An 18,439-nucleotide genomic window follows, 5' to 3' on the forward strand; every position below is an offset into this window, starting at 1 on the left:
ATAGTTCTGAAAACTTGATGTAAATTTTATGATAATGTATATTGGGTTCCCTTTCTCTTAGGACTATTTGTATGTAGTCAAGGTTACTGTGTATATGAATACAATTTCTGCATTTTATGCTGTTTGCAAATAACTTATTTTCTACTCGCAGATGTACGTAAAATCAGGCAAGGGATAAGTGGCATTATATAGCAAAAACAATACTCGTGTTTGTGTTAGCCTATAGACAGCAGGACCCTGTGATAGTTGGAATAATGAAAGCACAGTTTATAAAAATAGATTTGGAGGAAAATACAGCTGGTTTAGAATTCTGCTGGCTTCTGTGAAAAGCTGCTCTTGTTTTCTATATGGCAGAGAAAGTAATATGGGTTAAAGGAAAGTACTTTTGCATTATTTTGCTGTGCTGTTGTTGCCCAGTAGATAATTTGCTATTTCTATATACTGCTACAGAAGTAATGAAAAATATCCTGCAAACAATAATAGTCTGAGTCCCTAACCACTGCAAGGTTAGATATAAAAGCTCACTAAAGCCTGTTCACCCACTTGTCTCTGGCTTTGGTACTAATGTTGTCATTAGATGTTTCTTTTGTAAGAAGAATGTATCATTTGACTTTATTTATAGAGCCCTTGGTGGTTTTGGGGCCAGGGTATAGGGGAGAAGGAACAGTCTCACATCACTGCATCACCGCAGTGCAGAATTCATAAAACAGCTTTTGACTGACTGTTCCTGCAGTTCTATCAGATGATTAGGAGTTTCATGTTAGCATAAAGTGTGACTGGTTTAAGTAGTGTTTGTGTGGATCAAATGCATTATGCTGCTGCAGTCTCTTAAATCATATTGAATCATGATAATTAGTTTTGCATTGAGAGTTCTGTTGTTTCTTTTTTAAAATAAAAAATAAGGAAATATTTATTTATGGCTTTTAATAAGTTTACTGCCACAGCTTTTGGGTCTTACGCATTTTGTGTATATTTTGGTATTGTAGTATCTACTGAAAAACATTAATATTTTACAGAATAATGAATAACCTGGCACTAATGGAAGAAAGTGTCAGTTCCCAATGCACATGGAGAACTTCTAAAATTTTTTAGGGTAGCTTCGCCTCCAGTTTTCCTTATATGTGAGCTTACTGGGTAGCCTGGGTCTCTAAGACATCCTTTATCCCTATTTTTACATTGAGTCTGTTAGTTGTTTTTGACCTTAGAAAGTTACTGGGTCTTAAGGACTTGTAGTCCTTGTTCATACATGTGACTTCAGTCAGTGTAATGGCCATGATTATAAGCCTTTGCAGTATTCTGGCTCTGGACAATTAGCTTAACCCCCATTTAAACAGAAGCCTCCATTTGGACAACTGAGGAGGTTCTTGTATTCCCCTGTTTGCCTTGTGATCCTTTACAGTGAAGTTGCTCTTCACTGAGTAGAGGGTGTGGCTTAAAATATTATTTAATCTTGTTGGACAGTTAAAATTTATTCCTAAACAGGAACCAGAATAGAAGTTGTACTTCAATAAATTTCCAAACCTGTCTTCTCTTCTGAAAAAGTTGGTATATCCCTGTTGGCATAGATTGACCCACTTGAATCGCTGTCTGTAGGAAATATTAAACTATATATTATATAGTTATGTACTTTATTTTCAGGCTGGTATACAGGGTGGTAGGAGTCTAGGATGGGCCAAGTTGGGCCACTATACTGGCACTATACTGGCAATGTGTGTCTACTTCCTAATGGCATCCACATCTTCTAAAAGGCAAGGCCAATTAACTAGATTTAAGGAAGTATCCCAGGATTATATGATTGCATGTAATGCTTTCAGTGCCGTAACCCTGCTGAAGTATAGAGAAAGCCTTGTTGACTATTCAAATCAACCACTAAAATGGCAAGTGCTGAGGTTGAACAGTCATGGTTCCTACAGTACTTCCTTCTCTGTTCGTGCATACAACTCTCATTAAAGCAAATATTATATAGTTAAAGTTGTGGCTACTCTTACAAAGCTTTTAACAGCTAATTAGAGCGTGCTTTGGAAGTTGGGGAGGTTCTCCTGTTTGCATAATCTTGGGTTTGGGTTTCCTGATTTCTTAGAAGAGCAGGATCTAGTGACTTAAATGCCTAAATGCTCTGCCATCACTACTTAGGAATTTGGGAATACCACAATCTATATAGGAAAAACAGCTGTTACATTTCCTAGAGTGAAGGGGAGTACAAGTCTCTGACATGATCCTCCCTAATTAAATTGCTTGGCACTGGGGAGAGGAAGATGCTCTTCATTTTTTTGAGTTTCAGCCTACTGTAAAAACAAGGCAAAGTTAAACCTCCTGTACAAAGGCAGCTGCTAATCCTCACCAGTGGCACTGAAGTTGGTTTTCCTGGGGGTCTCACTCTGGATGGGTACGTGTTAGACCTCTGCCCCTTATTCTTTTGTCACAGCATCTCCTAATCAAAGGCAGTTTAAAGAATTTTGCTCAAAAAGCTAGGAACCACACATTTTGCTTCCTTTAAAATATATGGATTTAAATTCCTAGGCACCAACATACTCCTTAGGTTTCTAATTTTAGACACCTGTTTCTGTTATTCTTTAGAAATGGTAGATTTTTTAATTAATGTATGGGTCACTTGAGTTGTACACGAAGAGTTCTTTTGCGCTCTCCTCTTTCCCCAGAGGTGGTGCAGCAACCTCTTGGTCAGCTCACCTTAACCGCGTTTACCTTTGGCCCGATGAGTAAGTAACAGCATGGGAGCTGTGGGCGCTCAGCCCTTCACTGAAGCTGTTTACATTCTGTAGTTGGGGATTTTTTTTTTTTTCTTTGTACTGTGCAGTTTTTTTGCCGGTTCTAATTTGCCATGACGTGGTCAGTGCTGTTTCCTTCCGGCTGCTTGCGAGACTCTGGTAGAGATAAGGGTACATTTACAGCGCATTTTTAACATGAAGCTGAAGATCTGCTTCATGCAGGAACGTGGGGACTCTGTGGATTGTACAAAGAATTTATTTATTGGTTTTGTCATTTTGACATGGGGATTCAAGATCCAGAGCATTTGACTTGCAAAACAACAACTTTGCTGAATTTGAACTGTGTGTGAAGAAGAAATGTGATATACTTGGGATATCCTACAGCTGAGTAGGTCAGTCTAAGTTTTGTATTTTTACTTTGAAGAAACTGTGAGGATGAGAGGTACTAATGAATGTGAAAACTGCATATCCAAATCAAATGAAAATACGGATTTTCTTCTTGTTAACTTTTTTAACTTTTCCTTAGTCTCATGCTTTTAATATGAAACACTTTGATGTCTTATTTCCTGAAACAGTTCTGTTTCTGGGAATGAAAGTTCACATACATTAATCAGTAAAAGAGACTTTTGGAGACAAAAAGGTGTCTGACTTCCTTGGACGTAGATAGAACAGTTATAATATGCGGAAAGCTTTATTACCACTGCTACTATTTCACATTGCTAAAGTAATCATTTTTTAATGATAATTTTTTAATTTTTCCCTTCACAGTGTTAAAGGCTATTGAGGTGGCAAGAACAATTCAGGAAAGGATTTGCCTTGGTTTGTTTTGCTTTGAGAAGAGAAGAACCCAGGAACACTGATGATCTAAGAAATACGAACACTGATACTCGATTCATTTTGTGATCCTGCCTTTCTGCCCAGCTGGACCTCAGTGAAGCTCTCTGTTCTTTCACATTCAAGAACATTTTTCTTTGTATGTGGAGCTGAGACCTGGGAATGCGTTATTATGGCAGCAGTTGTACAGCAGAATGAGCTTGTGTTTGAATTTGCCAGCAACGTCATGGAGGATGAGCAGCAGGTATGGGACGGTGTAAGCACCAACTTGTACAAATATGGTTTCTAAGAGTATTATGAAACACGAGGAAAAAATGTGGTGTAAAACACAAAAAGGAAACATTGAGGTCATTATTGTTGCAGCAGATCTTTGTGCTGTTTCAAAAGCTTCCTGTTGCTTCCTGTAACTTGCATGCACAGAACAGAAATTGGTTGAAATGTTATAACCTCTGCAGTATTGCAGAGATATCCTCCTCCCAAAATGTTTTTCCTGTTTTTCTGATTTGTGCCAGTAGAATCCATGCATATGTGATGTAGAATTCCCAAAATTACGGTATTTTATAGTAGTTTCAACTTCTCTAGTGCGCTAGGATAAAATTCTGAGTAGAAGTAATGGTCACACTGCAGATGACTGGAAGGTGCAGTATGTACCTGTTCACTGTTATTTACAGATTGGTTTCTAAATTGTGTTACTGTATGCTGGTTATTCAGAAATAAGCTTGAAGGTAATTTCAATTGGTTTCTTTTACACTGCAGGGAAAATACGTCTGTTTCTACATGAGCAGACTTTCATTTAGGTGAGTTCTGAAGCTTCAGTGTAGGATTCCTATTGTAAAAATCATGCAGCTAATATTACAGCTTGGTTAATATTAGAGCTTGCATTTATTAACAAGAAATTAGGTGTCTGAGTGCTGTGGAGAAACAGTTCTTAAAAGGCTAAGTGCCATGACAAACTGTTCTTCTTTTGTTAGAGTGAAAAGCATTTACTCTCCTCTCTTTAAAAAAAAGCCCCACTTTCAGCTTTATTATCTTGTCTCTGGTTTTCTGTATGGCCTAATATCTGGCTGGGTCACTGCCCTGTTTCTGCTGTCAGAGTCATGCGATCATTTCAATGAACTGAGTGTTGTCTGTCTAAAGTGCTAACTCAGTTTTGAGTGGAATTAGTAATGTAACTTCCTTCCCTGTATTTTTCCAGAGCTTGTGGTAGCCTGGGGATTTAGATATGGGAATTGCACAAGTGTAGTTGAGAACAAGCCTTACTTATTATCTCTGCTGGTTGTTAATTGCTGGCCTTACTTTACAAGCCAATAGGAGAGGGGAGAATTGAGGTAGGGAGGGCTACTTCAGTGTGGTTCCTGGGAGGGGTAGTGAGAGCACACGTGGTTTTGTTCTGTTTAGCCGTGCATTCTGCTTCTTGCAATTTCTTCAGATGCTTACCTGAAAAACCTTAAAAATACTAAAGAGAGCTCAACAGGACAGTAAAACCTTTCTAAACAGAGCTTTCTCCAGCTTCAGAACAAACTCAACCTCGATGTTTATCTCATAACCCCACTAAATTCTGCTCTAGATGAAGTCCAAGAAAAGAAGATGCCCTGCAGCATACCGAAAAGGTGATGAAATCAAAGATGCAAAAGGCCAGAGATAGAGGGTGCATAGCAGGAAGGCCATTGCTGCAGTCAGATGCAAGCTCCTTTTAAATCACTGAGTTCACTTAGTTCAGATATCAAAGATGCAGGTAGCCACCTAGTTGGCTACCCGAAGTAAAATCTTAAATACTCAGTTGTAGAAGAGAAGCCCTACACAGGGAAGCTTCCCTCCTGGGAAGCTGGTGCAAGGTTTAGTTTGGCCTAGGGTTCATAGTACATTAGCCCAAAAAGACTGCTTCTTGCTTATACTTGATTGACTTGCTTCTTACCACATAGGAGCTATTGCTACTCCTAAAGTTTTTAAATTCTTAGATTAGTTGTATTTAGGGATGGATAATGCAATTTGTGTACTTCGCAAAAATTTTAGCTCTCTAAGTGGTCTATGTTGGGCAAAAGCATTTTTTTTGGATCTTCATCCTATACAAAAGGTGTCATTTAACTCATCTTTGGATAATTATTTTTGCAATGCCCCCACAAGCTGGCATTGTAAGAACTTTGGTGCTTTTCTTGTCAAAGCTTTGCCTGTAGCTCTCTTGTGCCAAGAGCTGTTGGGACATGAACAGCTGTGGGGAGAGGTTCGGGGTCTAAGAGGCAGCTATGCTCACTATTTCAGGGAAGTCATAATTCATGGCTATTTTGTTTAATTTTTTTTTTTTAAGTCTTGGTTAAACAACCATAAATTATGAACAGTCCATTTGCAAATGTAAGCATTCAGCAGCAGATGCCAATGGGAGGGGCTCAGTCACATGGACCCGTGTGAACGGGAAAGGCTTGCTCTTATCAGCTTTATCTTTTGCAGTTTAGAAAAGATTTTTAAATTTTTTGTTTTTCTTGGAGGGTTCGCTTACCACACAGTAGATCTGTGGTGAGGAAGAAATGAAATGAAAATACCCTTGTAATTTTCAGAAGGGAACAAGTGTCTTGGGCTAAGGCTACTGATAACCTGTCTGGCTCCTGCTACATGTCAGGAATCTGGTTAAAATAGAGAGTTTGCTTTTTCTTCCTTTCTGTGTTTTTGTTTTGTTTGTTTGGGTTTTTTTTGTTGTTGTTGGGAGACAAGGAGAGACTGCACACATAAAACTGGCAGAAGTTCCTACAGGCTTTGGCTGAGTCAATGCCGCTGTCTAAACCTGCTTCTCTTCCTATCTGCAGCTTCTTCTTTCAATGCCTTTTCATTTAATCCTTTGTGGACTTACAGCTAATGTGATATTTGATAAGGACATTCTTAATTTAAAAAGCTGAATAAAAGCAGCCACAGTGTCTAGATCCCTAGTAGGAAGTTTTAAATGGTGCCAGGGACAAGTTGAATCATTACAACAATTAAATTGCTAACATGGTTCCCAGCATGACTGCTCTGTGTCGGGCTGTGCTCTCTCAGGTGGCTCTGATGCGTGTAGTAACCTGTGCCTGAAGACCCCTTCTATATCTCTGAGGGATGTTTCTCTCTTCCCTTCTGATAAAGAGGGGTCCAAGACCTTAGGTTGAGTCATGACTTCTGCACCATTATCTTATGCCTAGGTTTGCTCTTCCACATTCCCTGATATTGCCATGGGCTTTCAGAAAGATTAAGCCAGCTGGTCAAGATGGAAGTCTACATTTTTTTGGTATTTCCAGCTCCTGCAGAAGGTTCCTCCCCCCTTATCCACTTTCAGTTTTATGAAGACTTTAAGGAAAATATGAAATCTGTAATGAGGCTGTCTTCCCAGAAAAGCAAGCATCGTATGTCTGCCTTCAGCATCCCTTTGTGCAATTTGGTCACTTCTCAGATGCTGGCAATGGGAACACCTTTAAAGTCAAGAGGCTGCCTCTGCACAGACACCTTCAGCAGGGGAAAACCAAAGGCTGTTTTCTAGTCACTAAGGTCACTTTGTCTCATTCTGTTTAGTTTTCTGGGGTGTTTTATTTGTTTTTTGTTTTTTTTTTTTCCTTATGTTTGTTTTTTTTACTATAGATGGCCATCTGTATTGTGAGTCTGGATTCTGTTGTTTGGTTAAAAAGACAGTTGGTCTTTCCCAGAGGTTGCTTTCTCCTTTTTTTTCTCATATAGCTTTTCCTTCTACTATCAATTGCATACATTTCTTCCCACCCATCATTCACTTGCACAAAATTTATTCCACACCAGTTAGAAGCTAGTCACCATAGTCCTGGGACAAGTTGTCATCCTTAAAGACTTGTAGTATGAGAAGACAGTACCTCCAAAGCAGAAGAAATCCGCTTCCTTATATTCCATTTCCATGGCCAGGATGGAATGGAAATGTGTTTTGAAACACATGAAAATGGAATGTGTTTTGATCTTCTGTCAGTTGGTGACAGTTCATGAGACAATTTTCAGAGAAAAAAAGAAACACCTTGTCAGCATGTCAAACACAGTAGAAGAATTAGAGAGCAGGAAGGAAGATTGCTGCCTTCAGCCCCTGGAGCAGGACAGGGTTCAGTTTTCAGGGAATTATGGAGTATAACCAATGCTTTCATGCTGCTGATGGGGCTTTCCATGGACTTCAGCATCTGTATGAAGTTTGCACTCCTCTGAATTGGTAAAGGTCAGTCTACAGGGATTTGGTGTCTAAGGTTTGGGAAGGTTTCAGCAGTAGCTCAATGGCTTTATGTGTCCCACCGACATGGGAGATGGGTTGAAGCCAAGTCAAAGCTTTGCTGGAGCTAGGGTATCATATTGTACCTATATTTTGTATGAGAAAGATGAAGCAGCAGAAGTAGGAGAAATTTAAAGATATGCAAATTGTTCTTCTGTGGATCTCTGTATCAATTTCTTGAAAATTATTCCTGACACTTGGGGAATTTTTTTTAAACTTTGGTGGGATAGTTTGCACTCCTCCTTTTTGCCAGGGCCTATAGAAGCATGTTTGTATTAGAAATAAATTATTTTGTGATCTTGCTAATAGAGAGGTAATTTAATTTGTGTTAATTGAATCACTACCTTGTAGTTCTTAATTTAATGTTTTCCCTGTGTGTAATTCTCATTACACACTAGCTTCAAAGGGAGCCATAGTAAAAAAGGGCTCTTTTGCAGTTCCAAATGTGCACAAAGGTATTTTTGGGTCTTACAAAACAACAGAACTAGAGGAAGGTTTAGCTTGGCTCTCAACTGGGATTCAGGTGCTCTCAGTGAAATCAAGAACTTTATAGTAAAGTACCGAGGTGAGATTACCTCACAACAGCCATATGTACATCTGTGTACATTAGTATTAGCTTTTAAAACTGAGTGAAAGGCTTGTTAATGCAGTCATAACCAATTGCAAATATTGTGCAAAAAAGCAATGACCACTTCCACAAAAATGCGTTTCAACTTAAATTTGTTTGCCGTTGTGTGAATGCTTTTCTCAATAGGAGCGTATTAGAATTTGTTCCCTCCTTTCCTTTTCACAACCATGGCAGGAAGGAAAGTCCATACATTGTACCACTGTAGGGTATGAGTTGGAAGCAGGTGTAACAACAGTTTTAAAATAAAAGGCCACAAGAAGTGATGTTTACTGGGATTCTTCCAGTTCAAAACTGTGATTAAGTTAAAGAAAAGCACGTTTAAAATGTCTTACCGTGAGTGAATGCTTTTCTGTTCGTCTCCAGTCTTTTGGAAGCGTAGTGTGTCAGCAGCTTCCTTGGATGGTCTGGCACCGAGTTCAGGTGAAGAGATATTGCCCTACCATGGGGGTTTCTCTGCCTGCAGACATACTCAGTGACCATATCAGAGTTACGTGTATGATGATTGTTTCTAGACATGGTCAAAATACAGTTTAATCTTGCAGAGCAGTTCAGATCTGATCATACGAATCAAACCAAGTACTGCTGAGCTGTCTGAAGCAGCACAGATCAGTACCATAGGAAACATTTTGGTCAGTAGTGAAGTGTATTTTAGAAACACATGGATGTTTCGGCTTTTGTAACTAGGTTTCATAGCAAAGTGAATAGGGTGTAATATAAATAGGGCTTTGAGAAACTGATCTGAAAGCATGTGACAATCAGTTGATTTTATCTGTGTTTTGTTTATTATTCTGCAACATTTTTCTACAACTTGTCCTCTCAGAGGCCAAGCCAGTGGCGTGAGCATTGGTCATTAGAGAAGGACAGTGCTGAGCCAGAGTAATTTTCTTCTCCAGAAGAAGCTAATGTATAGCTTATCTTGAGCACAGGCAACTCGATCTGTTGCTGCAGACACTGCAGCTACTGAGCTGGTGCAGGGGTGGAAGCGGGCGAGAGGAGCGCGCCTCACTGCGCAGATGTGGCGGGGAGGAAGCTGGCCACTTGCTGACGAGTGTGCAGGGGACAGACGCCTACACCAGAAATAAGCACCCCAACGCCTCCACCATTTCATAGTCAGTGTAGAGAAATAGGTGTTTTTAGGCCATGACTCATTCTAGCATAGCACAGGAGCCTAAAACTGGGCAGGGAAATTGTGCCCTAGAAATACCATTTCTGTCTGTTGGCTGGGAAGGAACCTTGGGGTTCCTAGCTCATGTCCAAGTGCCTGGACCACAGCTGTCTGTAACTTAAATCCCAAAAGTTATGTATTGTGGCATATTACTGAAACTGAGGTATTTGAACTATTTTTAGAACATAATTGTATCTCAGGAATGAGGCTATAATGGACCATCTACCTTGTAGCTTATGGAATGTATTGTTGAAAATAGAACTTCTTTTTAATGCATGTAGTTTTTAATCTTTCCTCTCTCTTTACAGTGCTTTAACTTTTTTTATTGAATTAGCTTTTATTTAATCAAATCTATTTGTTTATTCTTGCCTGGAAGCAAATAGGATCAAGGATGTTAGGGTCAGTAAACAAATAGGATGCAAAATGTGAGCATCACTTTTTCTGAGGAACAGTAGGGACCTCTTGGCCATCAATGATTTACGGTTTCTCAGCTCCAGCATGATGCAGCATTGGTTAGAGGTGCCCACAAAGGTGTAGCGTGGCAGCTGTCCCACTGCTTGACTTGATATACACCTGTCATCTGGCGATATGATTGCACAAGAGGGCTTTAACTGGTTTGCACTTTGTTCATTTTTATTGATCTTCTACCATATTGCTCTCTTTTGAAATGTTTGATAAAATAGGTCATCATTTGTTGGGTCTTTTTTTTAATTTTAGTTTTGTTGGTAATTTTTTTTTTTTAGGAGACTGTCCATGATAGAAGCCCTTTAAAATACTTATATTTCAGTTCTTCTTTTTTTCCTGGTTGCCCTTTACCACAGTTTTTTCTGAGACATGTTTTACAAAACACAGAGCAATTTAAAGTGGTAATTACTGCCTTTTAAAACTTCTAATTGCACTTTCTACTTTCAGTACTTATGGTCCAGACTCTTCCCTAGGGGAGGCTTACTCCCATAGCTGTTGTCTGTGTTGAGCAGATAGCTCTGATACCATTTGCCGTCTGTGACGGTGTGTGTAGTGGCAAGAGTGAGAGATGAGTAATTCCTAAACGAGGGCACAATGATACAGTTGTTTTTTTCCCTTGGTTTTTTAACTTGTGTGGTTAAAAAAACTACTTGACCTTCCTTCCAATACATGAAGGGAACCTACAAGAAAGATTGAGGCTATTTACGAGAGCATGTGGTGACAGTACAGGTGGGAATGACTTCATACTTAAAAGATGGTAGGTTTAGATTAGATATTAGGAAAAGGTTCTTTACTGTGAGAGTGGAAGAGTACTGGAGCAGGTTGCCCAGGAAAACTGTGGATTCCCCCTCCCTGGAAGTGTTTAAGGCCAGGCTGGCTGGAACTCTGAGCAACCTGATGTAGTGGAAGGTGTCCCTGTCCATGGCAGGGGGATTGGAACTCAATGATCTTTAAGGTTGCTTCCAACCCAGGCCATTCCATGATTCTATGATTGTACATATCTGTGCTCTTCTGTGGAGGGTGGGACCAAATGTAGATATGTTACAGTGGGGATTACTGTAACATGCATATGTCAAACCAGGAGGCCCGTGAAAAAGAAATATATATATGGACAGATTCATGATAGATGTTTCAGAGATGTTTATTTCTCCAGCCGCATGGCCGGGGCTCTGCCCAGGAACTGCTCAATCACGGGACCCGAGGGTCCTTCTGCCCGCGCAGGGAACACAAAACAACCAATGGGGAATGAGGCTGAGCAGGGGCAGGGAAACCTCGTGTCTCCCCTCAGGGCCCCTCTCCCAGGGCTACATGGCAGGGGGAGGAGACCCCAACATCGATATACTGGTTTTCTCAGAAATATGTTTTAGCAACTTTTTTTTTTTTTTTCTTGTTTTTAAGCTTGAGACACTCATAATGCGTTTTATTTTTGTAGTGGGGGAACCTTAGAGTTACACTAGACTTTCTTTGAACCTGTTCTGCTGTCAGTCTGCTATGACTTTCTTCCTGCAAATGACATTTTAAAAGACTGACTTTGGAAAATACAGTGGCTGTAGTAGATGTTATTTGCTGCAAACCTCTTCCTGTTGAGTGGTTGCCTTTTCAGAGAGTGTGCATCTTATTATTATTGCTGGTCAGTTTGATTTCTGTTTTCCAGCTGCCTCTTTTCTTCTGTATCTGATGCAAAATAACTGTCAAGACTGAAGGGTGATGTCTAAAAGCAGACTTAGGAAGGAAAGTGCTGAGGGGGGTGTGGTGTGAGTAAGGTCAAATGACTAAAGCCATTAGAATTAGAGAGGGAATGTATTACAGCACTTACTTCAACCCATTACACCCCTTCCTTCTGTAGCAAGCGGCCCCTGAAATAGTGATATTAAATAGTGTTATTAAATGTTAAATAGGAAGTTTGGTGCCTGTGAGAGCTTTGTCCAGTCCTCACAGCCACAGGACTCTTTCACCCTCAGCTTGATGGGAAGAGCAAAAGGTGAAGGTGTTAGCAGCAAGTTCCTCACTCAGTATTATTGCCAGCAAAGTCTAGCACTTACTGTGCTGTGCCACTCCTCTGTATTGTCAGCTTTAATGCTTCAAAACCATGTTGTGCAGGTCTGGTGTTATGTACTGAAGCACAGTCAGTACAGCAGATACTACAGCAATATTCAGCCTCTGGCTGCTGGTGGGACACTGCTGCTATTTGCTTTTGTGCGCTAAAAATCATCTTGTCCTTTAGTACTCCCTCCTGACAGTTTAATATCCAGGTGGTGTAGTATAGGTCTATTGAAGTATTACTCATTAAGTGGTTAGATTGGATACAATCTAATAAATATTTTGTTGTTTCTTTTTTTCTACACCCCCCCAGCTTGGTGATCCATCTATTTTCCCTGCTGTCATCGTGGAGCATGTTCCTAGTGCAGAACTCCTACATAACTACTCTGGCTTAACCTGCGTGGATGAACCTAGTGACATGATCACTGAGAACTCTCTGGATGTCGCAGAAGAGCAAATCATAGAAGATGATGATATCACCCTCACAGGTTGGCAATGAAACCATTTCTGTGCCATGTCTTTGCGCCAAGATGGCTGTGACTAATGGTGGAAGAAAGGTTAAGGACAAAAAAACAACAGGGAGCAAAATGAAGAGTGGTACTGAATGCTGTTAATTCTGTACAAGACAGAGAAAATGACATGAATACTGTGAGCAGGTGGCTTGCAATTCCAGTTGCACAGCTGATAATGGTGAAGAGTTTCATCCATCAACAGTGATTAAGGCAGAGTCCTGCTCAGAGTACCAACAAGGTTTTCTTTGTTCTTCATAGGTTTTGTTTGCTTTTACTTAATAGGTGGTACATTCCTAAGTAAACATATATACCAAAAAGCAGGAATATGCATCTTGAATAGATGTACTGCTGTAACTTCCTGAGGGTATAGAATTGTAAATTAAAATGTGCATGCTAGCATGGCTTACTGGTGTAAGTATGCTCAGCACAGTATTAATTTTGGCTCTCTAATAAGGATTAACACCTAAAATACAGATGTTTTTTGTAAATTCTGTTAGAAAAGGTAGCCCCAAAGAAAAAACAATTCTCAAGAGGAAAGCACAAAGATATGTCACATTTTTTTAAACACAACCTCTCACTGAATACATGTATTTGAAGCACTTTTGCAGAAAAAGTCTCAAAAGAAGGGTAGATACTTTACAGAGAGAAATTTTCTTTCAGTCACTAGGCTCCACACCTGGACTGTCTCCAGGGATGGAGACATCTTGCTGGTTTCACTCATGCTTTTGACATTATTTCCAAAGACATGCTCTGATACAATCTTTTACTACCAAAAGCAAAACAAGAACTCAACATAACTTGATATGAGGAGCAGTTTACAGAGTAAGTTGATATGAGCTGTTCTCAGTAAATGGTTTTATCTGATGAAAATGGCTCATTTTTTTTCATAGTAGTGAATTATGTGTGAACAGACTGTGACCATACAAATAAGTTAGGTTATTATTCAAGAAGGTTTTACATACTCAAACTGTATTTCAAATTGAGACCTCTTGCCAACTTGCTGTTCATATTAATTATTCACACTACAACTGGCATTTCCCCAGTGTGCTACTTAAGCACCACTTAATGCATCCGTGTAAATTTCATAGCAGATCATTTTTGTGAATCCATATTCACTGTAATATAGTGTGTGTGAATTTTTACATGTTTGAGTAATTGTGAAACTCCAGTTTTGCGAATGCCCTTGTTAATCTTCTTTTTTTTTTTTTGTTGCTGGTCACATGAGAAGGGTTTGCAAATTGCTGCCAGAAACTGAAAATATTTAATCCTTGTAACTGATGGTGTCCAAGGGTTTCTGGGATACTTTGGAGGCAGACAAATATGGTATTGTTCCCATCATCCATTGTAGTTCAAGAAATCTGCTTTTCTTTAAAGGTGAAGTCCTTAGAAATCAAGAACTGCCACTTTGCAGAGATGATTGTTGTGGAGGAGATGCTAACTAATTATCTGTTTCAGTCTCCATCCTGTGCATGCTGTGGATTTCCTTAGCAGGGAGAGGGGATGAATGCAGGCCGAGCAGGGACCAGCACTGTGGTTGGAAAGCTCCTGCTCAGGACAAGGCAGGCAACACTGGTAGCTCAGCCCCTGGTCTCTGGCAGGAAGCTATCCAGCCTGACTCTAGTGGGGCAGAATTTGGGGCCCAGAGGTGTGAAGCCACCCCCCAGGAGGAGAGGACATGGGGGAGGGAGGCCCCTGTTATCTCCCTGCCCACTGCGGACAAGCATCGGCTGTGGCCACAGCTGCCCACTTGAGCTGCAAGACTGCTGTGAGCAAGAGACCCAGTTCAAGTATAGCTTGCTATAGGCTGCCTCTGAAATGGGGCTAATCATAGCTGAATTTTCCCACCTACTCTATTTTTCAGCTGCTTTTTTTCTTTTCTCCCTTCTTTGAAGTTTCCTTCTTGATTTTATTCATGGGTGTGTTTGCTCTCAACAGTGAAATGTGTTGTTTTGCTCTTTGAAGTTAGTACCAGTCTTTTCAGTCACTTCCACTTTATGCCTTTGAGAGAGGATCAGACATCATAAAGACTGTACTAATTCCACATTAAAATATTTATAAGGCTGACGTTCACAGCAAAACAAAACTGGAACCACCATAATTTATGACTAAACATTACTGAGTGATGACTGCTTAATGTGAAGGATTTAAGTTTTTTAAAGTTACTCGTTTTTCAGTACTATTTTACAGCTGTCATCCACTGGGCTTCTCTTTTCTCCTAGATTAACAGAAATTAGCAGTAAACCTCATGAAACTGAAGCAATTAGTTTTTAGGGATCTATCTGCAGAATAGTGGATGCTGATAGGTTTTTTCAACTGTAGGATGTAGCTTCAGCCCTTCAAAAGCACAGCTATCACACACTGGTGATTACTTACCTGTCATATAAATCATAACCTGCAGAAAACTAAATTATAAGAACAGCATGTGTTGCACATGAAACCCTGCTGAGACATGGTCAGCAATTGGCTTTTTAGCTATGTTAATGCTCACGCTGTAATTTTTTTGTAATGAATAGGCAGACGTGCCTTATCACCCTCCTCTTTAGAAGCACTTTCCCCTGGAAGAACTGCCATGGCAATTTTATGGTCAGTTTGTTGCCAGTCTTATGGGATTTTAAATTATTAACTATCATGTAGTGAAGGGTGATTAACAAAAGTAATTAGAGCATTTGGCTTTGAATGAAGTTTTATCTCTAAAGGGAATACTGAAATTTTTTTTCTCTGAAAAATACAAGGGATAATGTTTTGTGCAGAGGAATTCTAGGCCAACTTGTCAGATGGTACAGTTTGCTACACTTTGTATATCTTATTAATGTGGCTAGTTATGGATATAAGGTGCACAAGACGGAGGAACTAATTGGATTATTCCTGAAAACATTTATTCTTGTTATAATTTTTTTTTTAACTTTGTCATGTCTGCTGAGTTTAAGTTATTAAAAACCACAGTTAATCAAAGTCTGCCATTTTGTGGTTCACGTGTTCTGGCACTGTTTTCATGGGATCAGGGAAGTGGCTGCACTGAGACAGCTTGTGGGGGAGGATGAGAGAGCAGGGATAGAAAATTTGCATTTAGATGTCCTGTGCCCTAGTCTGAATAGGGAGCATGGAAGTGTGCGTTTTCATAGATCGATAATGGTACTTAATAACCAGTTCAGAAGTTATTTTGCAACATTTTGAAGTTTGGTAGTGTTTGCTTAGTACATTTTGTGAAGCTCTAGCAGTCCTGCACAAACCCAGTGTCTTTGGTGGTCATTTCTGATGTTACAAAGAAATCCGAAGGAGTAGTTAGGTGGAAACTGAACTTCATAGTGTTAATCTGTGAGGACTGTGAGTTGCTGAGATGCCAGTTGTAAAAAAATGGGTTTTGGTTTCAGTTACTTTGTAAAGAAATTATTCACGGCTGCCTGTAGCTGTGGTTAAAACCAGAGAGGGTTTTTTTTATATACCACCTCAATTTTCTTTACAAATTGTAAAGCCTTATTTAAAAAAGAAAATTGTGATTTGCAGGTCTCCTGAAATACCTGTGTTTTTAAACTCAGTTTTCCAGTGTAAGATAACAATCAGCTCAGAGTGGATACTAAAAAGTATGTGCTTAAATTTAACAGATAGCTATTCTGCAAAAGGGGGGGGGTCTGTCCATGTCTAATGGATCTCTTTATTCTTTTAGCAACTTTAGGGTTCTTCTGACATTATTTTGAGGCTCTGCAGTCCCTGCTTTTGTCTCTAGTAAAACCAGCAGTGAACTTAAACACAGCTGTGACTAGCACAGCCTTTATCTCAGGCTGGACAAGGACTCGCGTTGTCCACTCTGCAGAGCTGCCAGCCACCAGAGAAGCAATGGGGGTGGGACAGGATTGCCCAGAGTGGTGTAAAAATTTCAAAAAAGGCACTAGACAGGAAGAGGGAAAACAGGACTTTGAACTGAGGTGGATAACTTCCAACATGAGGCATAATTTCAGAGCAGAAGGCTGTGTTTGGGCAAGCCTTGTGCTAATGCTGATTCATGGGGAACCTGGATTTGCAGTAACTGGGCAGAAATTGGCATGCAGATACAGAGGCTTATGTTTGTGGCTTGCTCAGATAAACAAAGACTTGTACCCTGGGAAAAACTGGGAAGATATTTTTAGGTGTGGTTTTCCCCCTCCCCTCTTTTTTTCCCCTTTCTCTTCTCCCTTTTTTCCTTTTTTCTTACCCATTTTTTTCTTCCTTGCCTCTTTTTCCCTTTTTCATTTTCTTCCTCCCATTTTTTCTCCCCCTTCCCCCTTTTTTCCTTTTTTAAAAAAAAGTTTCTGCCTTTTTCAGGTAACATTTGAAACCTGATACTTCTCAGAAATGACACCCTGCCCCATTTTTTCAGGTCTGACTTTGACAAAGTGTAAAAAAGAAGCCGTTTCATCCCAGTTCTTCTTAAATCTGGGACTGTATCATAAACGCCAGTGATTGGAATACCATTCTGCAACATTACAGAAAAGCTAAAATAAGAGACACCCGCTTGCCTTTGGTAGCTGAGTTGGATATCTCTGAGCACTGTCTCATGTTGAGGGATGTGAATGAGCATCTTGCTGTTAAAAGGACAAAGACGTGGTCCTCCACTTATTCTGTGAGGTACCCCACACCTTGTTTGTTAGCTCTTGAGTTCTTGCAATTCAGCTTGCTTACCCAGCAATACAACCAAAACCTTTTCAGACATTTTATAAATCTCAGTTGTCTCACTGTGTGATCAATAAAGCATGAAGCCTGGTATGTGTTAAGTGACAGAAGTTTGGATTGTGAACCAGGGGCAGAGATGGGAGGAAAAACTACAACCCTTGTTTTTTTCAGCAATGGGGAAATATTAACTTGTCTTAAACCACTTTGTGAAGTCATCTTCTCTGAAGATGCTTGAAGGGTGTTGGCAAGAGCATTGGAGTGGTTAAGAAACTTAATTTTGCCATTCTGTGTTTGTGGATAGAAAGATACTGCTGCTGCTTGTAGAGGAGTACATCTGGTCCGGGTAGCTCTGCCGGCAAGCTGCAGAGCGAGATGCAAATTAAGCTCTTGGGGGGAGACAGAGACAAGAGGCTGTGAACTGCCAACCTTTGGGATAAAAAAGGGCACCAAGGTGGCACCTGGGCCAGGCAGGCAAGGAACAGTGAGAAAGACAGTAGGAGCCAGGAATTGCTGATCCTTTGGATAAGAAAGGAGAAGGCAGGTGACAGCAGCGGCAGTGAGGTTGATGGACACAGAAAGGAAGAGAGAGACTTGCCTCACTTTATAGTGAAGCTGTAAAAACCCAGGGGTTCCTTGGTTGGGATCATCCTTGGGGGCACCAGCTTGGGCTGTTCCTGTGTTACTGTGCTGTGAATAAATGGCTTTATGGAATGAGACATCTGAGACTCTGCCATGGGAAATCCGAGGTCGAAGTGGTGAGGAAACCTGGTCTGGCCGTGTGAGTGGGGTGTATGGGGAGCCAAGGGGAACGTGTCACTGGAGCCGCCCATTGTGAAGGGCCTTAGGTCCCAGCAGTGGCAGTCTCTGGTCTTGGGATGTGACTGCCAGTGAGTCTTGTGAATGGTCAGTCTGGGAAGTTTCCTTAGCATGCTTATATTTTTTGTGAGCATCAAATTATATTAATTTCTATGTTTACATTATTTATATGGCTATTATAAGTTCCTTTCATTAGTTTTGGATAGGGATGGTAAACTTCTAGCCATATGGTGTAACAGTGATGTAAAGCTGGTAGTCTCTTCCTTACCTGCTGTTATTCAGAGTGAAGAATTGACTCTGCTCCATCACCTTGGTACCTGAAAGCCAGCAAGCGGGTTTGGTCCTCCTGCAGCTTTCTTTGAGGAAAGA

General features: G+C 40.3%; 1 protein-coding gene across 9 annotated transcripts in view; it reads left to right on the forward strand.

The window, feature by feature from the left end:
- Nucleotides 1–18,439, forward strand: part of ELF1 (E74 like ETS transcription factor 1) — an 89,386-nt gene that overhangs the window by 46,761 nt on the left and 24,186 nt on the right. For 7 of the 9 annotated variants that reach the window (XM_032099844.1, XM_032099839.1, XM_032099847.1 and 4 more), the window contains 2 exons: nucleotides 3,495–3,804; nucleotides 12,409–12,583. In XM_032099844.1, the coding sequence (XP_031955735.1) occupies nucleotides 3,733–3,804; nucleotides 12,409–12,583 (247 nt within the window). In that variant the 5' untranslated portion in view covers nucleotides 3,495–3,732. Of the gene's footprint in view, nucleotides 1–2,804; nucleotides 3,119–3,494; nucleotides 3,805–12,408; nucleotides 12,584–18,439 lie in introns of those variants that run through there. The other 2 variants (XM_032099842.1, XM_032099840.1) reach the window with 2 other exon arrangements.

Source organism: Corvus moneduloides, chromosome 2 (assembly GCF_009650955.1).
Source record: "Corvus moneduloides isolate bCorMon1 chromosome 2, bCorMon1.pri, whole genome shotgun sequence".
In the NCBI taxonomy this organism is placed as follows: Eukaryota; Metazoa; Chordata; class Aves; order Passeriformes; family Corvidae; genus Corvus; species Corvus moneduloides.